General features: G+C 32.7%; 1 protein-coding gene across 4 annotated transcripts in view; it reads right to left on the reverse strand.

Annotated features, from left to right (window-relative positions):
- Positions 1-10,206, reverse strand: part of LOC110664492 (probable magnesium transporter NIPA6) — a 43,732-nt gene extending 33,526 nt beyond the window's left edge. For 2 of the 4 annotated variants that reach the window (XR_002496682.2, XM_021824210.2), the window contains exons 1-8: positions 9,798-10,206; positions 9,644-9,700; positions 9,344-9,434; positions 4,488-4,648; positions 4,245-4,372; positions 3,956-4,093; positions 874-966; positions 665-782 (exon numbers count right to left, since the gene is read on the reverse strand). Coding sequence is in view for 3 of the 4 variants with exons in the window: in XM_021824210.2 (XP_021679902.1) it covers positions 665-782; positions 874-966; positions 3,956-4,093; positions 4,245-4,372; positions 4,488-4,648; positions 9,344-9,434; positions 9,644-9,700; positions 9,798-9,918 (907 nt within the window). In the remaining variant the exon portion in view is untranslated. The remainder of the gene's footprint in view (positions 1-664; positions 783-873; positions 967-3,955; positions 4,094-4,244; positions 4,373-4,487; positions 4,649-9,343; positions 9,435-9,643; positions 9,701-9,797) is intronic. The other 2 variants (XM_021824209.2, XM_021824211.2) reach the window with 2 other exon arrangements.
- Positions 10,207-11,064: the final 858 nt, after the last annotated feature.

Genomic DNA, 11,064 nt, shown 5'->3' on the forward strand with positions numbered 1-11,064 from the left:
AAGATACCAATAAGTTCAGCTTACATTAACAAACCAGCACAGATTTCTCTATTGATTATTTCCTTGCATTTCAAAATTTGCAACTTGCATATAATTTTGAAGCTAACCTCAAGTGAATCTCTCAATCAGATTAATTTAAATGCTAATATCAACTTTGAATTTGACAGAACTAAACTACAAGGCTCACAATGTTTAGTTACAAGTTTTACACCCATAATATATTCCCAGCCAATCTAAAACAAAATTATGCAAAATAAATATCATATTAAAGTTCATCATATGAGACAACCCAATATTAACAGGTAGCAATAGCAACAACTCCACAATGAAGACAAACATGAGTTTGAATAATTCAACCATAAATTTCAATTTTGCAGAACAGTCATCTCTTAAAATTTTCAACCAATTTTGGCCATATCCAAAGTTATGACTAAAAACCAATTTCCTTGAATAGTTTCGTCTCTCTAAAAAAAAGATCATGATATTTGATTTTTTTTTTCATATAGTTGTTGATAATGAGCATTCAAAGAAATTGTGTATGTATCATATTTTACACTTTAAATGAACATGATGAACTCATTTATTATGTGTAGCATTTGAGCAGACATATTTTCAAGTGATAATTTCAACATCACGTTTGCAAACTTGTATGCATGAGATGTACCTGTTACAAAAGGTGGATCAGGGTCTCTCGTACTATGTAACACAGCAGTCCCGGATAATACAGTGATAAACCCACAAAGCTCAGATGCTATACTGCTTGCACTTTGGCCAGAATAATCCTACAGAAAACATGCATGCAAATATTTTATGCCCTGCAGACTCGCTTTCTCTCTCTCTCTCTCTATGTGTTCTCTTGAGCACTGTGCATACCTTGAACATTATAGCGCTAGCAAGTATTGTAAAAGATGTGAACATGGCATAATATATTGGAGAAACAATTGCTGTGTTGAAAGTATCCAATGCCTGCAACCATGCCAACATCATTAGGTAATAGCTCACATTGGAATTTCCGTATTCAGTGCATCATAAAACTACATATTGGGTGGGGAAGTGTTCAAACTGCATGCGAGGCACAATAAATCTGACATGCATGTCGCTATTGAACTACACCAATAAAGAAAGGATAGAATAGTCGTCTCCAAATAACCATCAGCTTTTCGATAACATTAATTAACTTATTAAAAGAAGTTTATCTCACTGTAAACACAATTTGAAAGTTGAAATTTTTACTGTGCCTCCAATAATTGTTTTTGTCCAAAATGGATGTAAAAAATGGAATCAGCGAGCTGAAATTAGGGAGGAAGGATTTTGCAAAATTGCTAATGTAGCAGAGTGGCACTGACATGGCAGTACAATAGCTGGTGGTGTAGCGGTTGAAGTGGCTAATGACATGGCAGAAGCAGAATCTAGTGCATGCAGGCACAAAACAACAGTGTGAGCTTAATTGGACTTTGAGCGGGTCAGACCTGACCTAGCAGGTTTGGACTCGTGAATGGTTGGATGAGCAATCCATCAACAGGAATGTGTCAATCGACGGCCTGCAAGACTAAAGCAAGGTGCAGGCATCAGATTCTGCCGAGTTCCTTATGGGTTGTTACTCTGCTTGTCAATCTAGCCCGAATGGAAAATCGACTAGAGATTAGTTCTAAATGAATTGATGAAACATATACAAGAGAGTATTCCTTGATGCATGATGTTTGCAACTGATATAGTTCTGATAGATGAGACGAGAGAAGGAGTCAATAGAAAACTAGAGATTTGGAGAAGTAATCTAGAGTCAAAGGGCTTTAAATTAAGTAGAACGAAGCAAAATACATGCATTACAAGTTCAGTTAAAGCCGAAGTGGTGATAGATAAGGAGTTTGTTTGGATGGAGTGGTATTACCCCAAAACAATCACTTTAAATATCTTGACTCGATCCTTCAAGTAGATGGGGAATGTGAGGAGGATGTTAGTCATAGAATTAAAGCTGGATGGTTAAAGTGAAGACATTTCACGAAAGTTTTATGTGACCGCAAGATTTCCAATAAGTTGAAAGGAAAATTTTACTGTACAGTTATACGACCGGCTATGTTATATGGTAATGAGTATTGGGGAATGAAAAAACCGTGTATGTCTAAGATGAGAGTTGCGAAGATAAGAATATTAAGGTGGATGAGTGGCCATACTAGACTAGATAAAGTCCGTAATGAGAGTATTCGAGAAAAAGTAGGAGTGGTGCCAATTGAAGAGAAGTTGAGAAGAGGGAGATTGAGGTGGTTTGATCATGTGAAGCGTAGACATACGGAGGCTCCAGTTAGACAAGTAGAGCACATTGGGTTAAAAAATAAAAAGAAAAGAAGGGATAGACCTATACTGACTTGGAGGAGAGTAGTACAACATGACCTAAAAGCAATACACATTTCCGAGGATTTAACCCAAAATCGTTTAGAGTGAAGAAAGAGAATCCATATAGTTGATCCCAAATAAAATTTTAGGATAAAGGCTTAATTAAGTTGAGTTGAGTTGAGTTGAGTTTATATATCTTGAAATAGATGTAGATGTAACATTTAAAAGAGAGAGAGAGAGAGAGAGAGAGAGAGAGAGAGAGAGAGAATAATAGAGTGATACTATTGAAAATGGAAATATGGGAAGTTTGCGATCTTGGGTGTGTTAGTTTGATGAAATTTTAATGACTAATTATCACCAGCGATACTAATTCCAAAAACATCCTAGTGTCAATATAAGATTCTTATAGATCGACTATCAAGTTTAAGTAGTAGTGCTCTTTTTGCCAATGGAAGTGCTCACTAAAGGTGAAAATAAAGAAGAGATGCCTTTCTAGAGCCTTCTGCCTAAAACAAAGGCGTACGCCTAGGTGCATAAGGCACTAGGGTTGAAGCCTATTGAGCTTTGAGCCTGAGGCGTGCCTGACACGCGCCTTTACTAACTATGATTGTCAACCCCCCCCCCCACCCCCCCTCTCTTTTCCCCTTTGTGTTCATTTAATCATACTCTTTTTATTGGCTTGACTAAAGAAAAGGGTGACTGAGCCTTATTAGCAAGAATGAATTAAACAGTTGATAATATATATAGTTAAAAGTTCATTTATTTACATCATTATGCAATGAACATTGAAGGTATTTAGAATACATATGACAGAAGAATGAATATTGATTCTCAAATATTATTATTAACTCTAATAAGTTACTAACAAGAAACCAAAGTAATTCTTTTCTCTTCATTAATACAAAGCAGCGATAGTGCAACAAAGTGCAGTTGAAAAGAGCAAACCACATGCACATTGCAAGAATATTGAAACCACCAGAGATTAAAGGAATTGATAGATTGAGTGATGATAGAGGAAATTGCGATAAGTTAGTAGGAGAAAGAGTGAGGAGGGAAAGAGGAAGCTTTAAGATGACACGGAGGGAAGTGGTATTACAGGATTTACAAGTTTTAGATATTGAGACAAAACTGGTGTCTAATAGAGTTGAAAAGAATCCATGTAGTTAACCCCAACTAGTTTGAGATAAAGGATTAGTTGTTGTTATTGTATTGATGATAAAGGAAATTGCAACCATTGCAAAACCCCATGTTTTTGAAAAGAGATGGAATATTATGTACTATTGCACAGCAGTTAAAAAAAGCAAACCCACATGCACATTGCCAGAATATTAAAATAAAAAAAATAAAAAAATAAAAAAAAGCAGTCCACCAGAGATTTAGGGAATTGACAGGTTCAAGTTAAAACAATCTAGAGCTATTAATTAAATTAAAAGCAGTTCAAGTGTAAAAAATAAATAAATAAATAAATAAATGATACATAATAAACGTTTATAATTGCGATAAAAATTTGTGTAAAAAAAAAAAGCATGCAGTACAAGTACCACCAAAAACTTCAAAATAGTTTATTTGAAATGTAACCATAAAAAAATCACTATGAGAGAGAACAGCTTATTATGATACCAACCATGTTTAGATAATTTAATTGAGTGATGATACAGGTAATTGCAACCATTGCAAAAACCCATGTCTGGAAATATTTCGCCTGGTTTATGCCCTCCAATGTTAGTTCTATTGCAATACCAATAGCTTTTATGCTCATAACCTGCAAATGGAAAAATTTTGTTCCTTTTATAAAAATAAAAAACAAATGTCCAATCAGGATTATACTGTTAAAATCACATTTGCTAAAACGGAAAACAACAGATTCATTTTAGCTTATTATGTAAATAGCTACAGATTTACAAATAGCTCACCGTCAATGATCCAATTATGGAGCATATTCCTATATAGATGATGATGTTGGTCTGGCCATAGCGGGGAGCACAATACAAGATCAATACAAATGCTACAGCTACAACAGAGGCTGTATACAAAAGAAATGCTGGACAAGAAAGAGCATCAAACTGATTAGATGCCAAAAGAAAAAAGATACAATTCAACAAGTTTCCCTTTTTCTTTTTTTTAATCTTTCTTCTTCTCAAGTACCAGTAGAATACCTGGTTGGATAGCTAATTCCCAGATTTCTTCAACCGAATTAATGGACTGTTCTTCAGGTGCATGTAATACAATCACCGTGGAACCCACTATGCATAGAAGACAACCCAACATTCCCATCTTTTGCAGTTTCTCCTTCAACAAGAAATGGGCTAATACAGCACTACACAATTTTTCATGCACACTTTGTAAGAAACACTACACTAAGCAGTTGTCAATGGTTGGTAGTTCAAAACAAATAAAAAATTACTGGAAAAGCCCAAAATCATGGCCCGTGGTTAGCACACCAACACTTATAGGACAGTAATAGACTTTCTTGTACCATATAAATCCGTGTTAGCACTTCAGTATTGATTCATGTAATGCCATTCATTTCTGCTTATGTGCTGCAAATATGGAGTTATTTTGAAATAAAATACTTATTCTGCTCTTCTATATATATCCCATAACCAAGCCAGTTAAAATATTAATTATAAAAAAATTATAAATACATTATAAATATTTTTCTCTTCCCACTCTTTTCTGTAAGTCAGAGCTGCACCACCTCTCCATCCCACAACCCAAGAAGCTTCATCACAAATCTACTACAAAGTTCAATCCAAGCAACAGAACACGTGAGAACAAACAATGCAACTTTATCGTCCATCAAATTGCCAAGTCTGCCATCAAAACACACAATCATTCAAGATAAACTTATTACAACTTTCACCTTCTCCATCGTTACTGGCAAGTCTCACATACATTAAGTTATATTCCAAAGCAATAAAGTCATTATTAAAAACAAAAAAGGAAAATAGTCTGTGTTATTTGGAAGCTACTGGCCTTTGGATGTGACAAATTAGAAGAGAGGAATGAATCAGATCCCAGATCTGCAATGGTGGAGCTTCTCAGTGACAAGACAACAATGAATAGGTAAAAGGTAAAGTGACAATTAAGCTTGCGCAGCTGCTGAACGTGTCAGATCATTCAAGGAATGGCTAAAAAAATAGTAAAGGTATGTCAACAGCCATAGTTATTGAAGGTTCAAGGTGCACCAAGGTGACAAAGGTCTAAAGCCTAGGCGCAAAGCACGTGCCTGAGTAAGACATGGCACAAAAATTAAAAAAAAAATTCATAAAAATTATTAAATTTGAAGAGAGTGCCCGTCAAATAACAATTTAATTCAATTTAATTTGAATTTACATAAGTAATAAGATTGTTTTACACATCAAAATAATTAGTCAAGCCAATGTCGCAATCTAACTACTTATATTTACCCTTTTATGTTTATATTTTCCCAATGTGGGATTTACAATCTCAACACTCTCCCCTCAAGTGCAACAACAGGGTTATCAGTCGATAATTAATTTGTATTTTTAACTCAATAAGGGCTCAATTATACAGCCTTATGGGCAGCTGAAACTCACATCCCAGTCCGGGCTCTGATGCCATGCCTTCTAATTCTCTTGTACTTCTTTGAAGTTACATTCTTGTTCAACTTCTCATTGTCATAATCAATATCATCATCAGTAGTAGAATCATCACTGTCACTTCCGCTTTTCATGGGTTTCTCCAAAGTTCTGTTCTTGTTCTTCTTCCCTATGTCAAAATCAACATCATCATCGCTAGCAAAATCATCAATGTCATGCCTTTTGCTAATTGTGGGTTTCTCCAAAGTTTTGCCCTTCTTCTTCCTCCCACTAACAGAATTAATGCCAATTAATTTGTATTTTTAACCCAATACGGACTCAATTATATAGCCTTATAGGTGGCTGAAACCCATAAGCCAATCCAAACTCTGATACCATATTAAATTTGGAGAGAGCACCGGTCAAATTACAATTTAATTCATTTTAATTCGGAATTATATAAGTAATTAAATTACTTTACACATCAAAATGACTATTCAAGTCAATGTTGCAATCTAACTACTTATATTTACTCTTTCATGTTTATATTTTCCCGATGTGGGATTTATAATCTCAACAAAAATAAATTATATAAACACCATAAATTTAATAAATATAATATTAATTACACATAAAAATATATGTAATATGATATTTATTTCATTACTTATTTTTACTTCATTGCACCATCACCACTGTTAATTAAATTTATATATATGAGTGAAAATTATCGTTAAAATGCATTATATTAGTTTTATTTTTCAACAAATATAATATTAAATAATAATTTTAATTTTTTATTGCAATATAATTTTAGTTTTCACTACATATTAATTTAATAATACATTATTAAATGTAATTTAAAATAATTTAAATTGAATTTATAAACTTATTACAAATAATATAAAAATAACTTACATTTATTTTTAACTTGAATTTTATAAACTTATCACAAATAATATAAAAATAACTTAAATTTATTTTTAACTTGAATTTTATAAACTTACCACAGATAATATAAAAATAACTTACATGATTTTTAACTTGAATTTTATAAACTTATCACAAATAATAGAAAAATAACTTACATTTATTTTTAACTTGAATTTTATAAACTTTTCACGAATAATATAAAAATAACTTACATTTATCTTTAACTTGAATTTTATAAACTTATCACAAAAAAATATAAAAATAACTTACATTACAAATAATATAAAAATAACTTACATTTATTTTTTAACTTATACAAAAAACATTAAGAAAAAAAAAGAAAAAAGAAAAAAAAAAGAAGCAAGAAACTAAGTCTATGCAAATTTGAAATAATATTAGGGTTATTAGTCTGTCTAAACTAAGTCTAGGCCCAATAACCTATAGCCCATTTGAATGATATTAGGATTATTAGTTATTACACAGCCACAACACACCACATTACACAGTATTTTTTATTCTTTATTATCACATGCAGTAGCAGAGGTTTTTCTTCTTTTCCTTTTCTTCTTTTTTTCCCTTATGGCCATCTACGATGGCTTCTTGGTTCTTCTTCATCTTCTTCTTCTTTTCTTATTCTTCTTTCTTTCACTGCCGTCTACCATGAATGGGTTGGCCTCTCTTGGCTGCCCTAGCGCCTTGGTGCACTTGCCTAAGTGCGCCTTAAACAGGTCGCCTGCCTTATGGACCCCCCTCACCTGGATTGCCTTGCGCCTCAAAGGCACGCCTTTAATAACTATGGCAAAAGCTATGCTTGCACAACCCCTGACAATGTAAGAATCTAGTTTTTCCTTATTTCATCAATTTTCTAATTCATGCGCACACTTTTAGTGGTTGGGGTCATGGAATCACAGAACAGCAATTAAATAACATAATGACTCTTAATGGGTTTTAGGCTTTTAGCCTTTCAAATTGTTGTCGCCTTCATTATTTAACTAGGTTTCCAACTTTGCAGATGCAACGGCGGCAATGGTGAGGCCATTATCATTAAGGTCAGTACATAAAGGTAGATGAAATGGCGGCAATGGTAAGGGCCATTATCATTAAGGTCAGTACATAAAGGCCCTCCAAAAGATTTCCAAGAGAAATGCATAAGTTCTATTTTTTTTTCACTCATTGATTTATGTAAAATAAAATCTTACTACTTCAAAATCCAACTTCATTATGCCAGCCAAAGCTAAAATCTAGTTTAAAGGGCTACATTCAAGTGTTCCTCGGCTTTCCTTTGCAAAATCTAAATTGAAAAGTACTTCATTTTTAGCCTTCTAAAAAAAATTTCCTGAATCTTGACAATCCTTTGGGTTGTGATATGACAATCAGATTTTCAGTATAATTTTACTGCCTTAAATTTGACTACTAGACAAGTGACATCTTTAATTTATTCATTTTTTGTTCATATAAGCAGTGGGATTAAATTAAATAAATTTTATTTTCAAATAAAGGTATTTTGGTCAATTTTTATACAAAGGTGAAAAAAACCACAGAAATGTTAGGCTATATCAATATGCAACAGAATGTTAGGCTATATCAATATGCAACAGAATGTTAGGCTATATCAATATTGCAACTAACGAACTAAACACAATTGTATGGCTACTCTACTTGTGCTTCTAGCATTAAAAATTCAAAGATGTGTTAAATTTTCTTCTTGCTCTTCACGACCTCTACAGTTTCCTTTTTGTACTTGTATTTGAATGTTGGATGCATTTGCCATAAGAAATGCTAAGAATGGCGCTAGGTGCCGTACTTTTACATTTTACAATTGTTCACTCATACTTTGCCACATGCTCTGCCCATGCCAATGATTTAGAAGCGAATTTAAATGTGAGAAGAAAGTAAATTAAACATATACCATCAAGTGAATGGGTGAGAGCATCTCAAGGCTCTAGCACCTTGGACCAAGTGCTTGCAAGGTAATGCCAAGATGAAATCATCTTTCCAGGACCTAGAGAAAAAGCTTGAACCACCCTTTAAAGCATTAGATTCTTGTTAGAATTAGTGCAAATGGTGAGTGTTGTAACATGAGGGTGATAAGGCAATGGTGTAATCACCATTATTTAATTGCAAGAATGATGGTGATTTGAGCTTGAGGTTGGCATTAGGTAGCTACCCTATTCCAAGGGTGGTTACCCTTAAGAAGATAATCAGACTGTCTACCAGTAAGGATGAGGGAAAAGGTTGATTGTCTAACATTTCCATCACATTGACTCCATCAATAAGGTAATATATGGCGCTCCCCACTTCAGTATCAGTATCTTGGCATAAATCCATGAGTACTTAGCAGCAGAATAAGTATTTTAATCTATATCAGCTCTGCCTCTATGTACATGCGACACAAGCAGATTGTGACAGCATTAAACAAAATGGTTTGGTAGTCAAATACTCATGGAGGTATCAGTAAGACACTTATAATTGTCAAAAAAAACAGCAGTGGCAATGCTCTTGAACATTTGAAAAATACGAAAATTAAAAAACTTTACCTAACAATGATACTCAAAGCACCAAGAGGCGTCACAAGAACGGCAGGAGCATAAATGTAGGCTACAAAATTGGAAATCTCTCCAACAATCACTGCCAGTTTTGCCAAGTAAAGGTCAAATCTTGCGGATACAGAATACAGCTAAACAGAAAGTTAGAGATATAATTCAATTCAATTCAATTCAATTAAATAGATCTAAACTGGGTTATAGCTTCTAAACATTAGCTAAAAATAACTCCTTAGCAAAGAAAATTAACATAAAGTGATTGTAACAAAAGAAGAAGAATTAAGCTTAGCTTACTGGTAACCATGCCCACCCACCAGAGTGGCTCCAACAGATAACCATATCCTCCAACGCCTTTTCAAGTAGAAGAAAAAAATTAATTTTAATTTAATTTTTTAAAAAAAAAAGCAAAAAAATTTTGGAAAAAAACAAGAGATATAGGAAAGATTACTAGCACGAGGGCCGTTGACGCCGGCCTTCCTGAGACCTTTCTTCTTGATGATGAAGCTGGAGCCTATAAAGGCACTGGAAACCACAGCCAGTATAAACCCTTTCAAATTGCTCGAGTACATCTACACATTAGATTGAACTTAGAAATGAATCGATCGACAATAAGAATGGTAACAATGCCGTTGATTTATAGGATTGTGTGAATGTGGTGAATTGGGGATTTTTAAGGGATTTTGATCTAAAGAACCCTAGACGACTTCTGTTGTACAAGCGTATGTGTTCTCTCTCTGAGTCTTAATTAGCTATTTTAAGATGGACAAAGTACAACTGTGGAGGAGAAAGAAAGAAGCTCCTCATGAGAGCGTAATTTCCCACCTGCCATTCCTCTTCCACGCTGTTCTCTGCTGCTCTGCTGTCTTTATTTTATTATCATCATTGTTATCACATTTAGCCAATTACTAATTTTTGTTTAAAATATGCATATCACGTTTTACTTATAATTTAATATTTTTGTAGCACTATGATTAAAGCAACAAGTTGGTTCATATTTAATATAAAATGAAAAATTTACAGTAATATAAAATATTTTATTTACCCTTAATACTTTTAGAGATAAAATTTTCCCCTATCTTTTATTTTTCCTTCTTTCAATAATTTCTCCCTATCTATATTTTCTTTTTTTAAGTAAATAATAATAAATTATATTTTTATTTTCAAAAAAATTATATTTTTTATTGAAACTATCAAATAGTATACATGATGATGATAAAAATTGTGATTTTTTTACTATATATTATAAATTAAGGCTAATAAGTATAATTTATGAGTTATAATATTAATTAATTTTTTTATTAATTTATATTACATAAATATAATCATAGATATATTAAATAGAGTTAATTATACCTTGATCAATTTATAATTAGCTATGTGACATACAACATAGATCATATGTGAAGGTTCACATAGTTAATTATACATTAATTAATTTAATAATTAACTAAGTGGCATGTAAAGTATATAAGAGGTGAAGACTTACATATTTAATTTTACATTGATCAATTTTATAATTTACTATATGACATGTCACATAAATCACAAGTTAAGGCTCACATAGTTAATTTTACATTAATCAATTAAATAACTAATTATGTGTTATGTCACATAGATCAGAGGTGAAGGCTCATATGGTTAATTGTACGTTAATTAATTTAATAATTGACTATGTGGCATGTAATATAAATTATAGGTGAAGTCTTATATAGTTA

Source organism: Hevea brasiliensis, chromosome 10, assembly GCF_030052815.1.
Source record: "Hevea brasiliensis isolate MT/VB/25A 57/8 chromosome 10, ASM3005281v1, whole genome shotgun sequence".
Classification (NCBI taxonomy): Eukaryota; Viridiplantae; Streptophyta; class Magnoliopsida; order Malpighiales; family Euphorbiaceae; genus Hevea; species Hevea brasiliensis.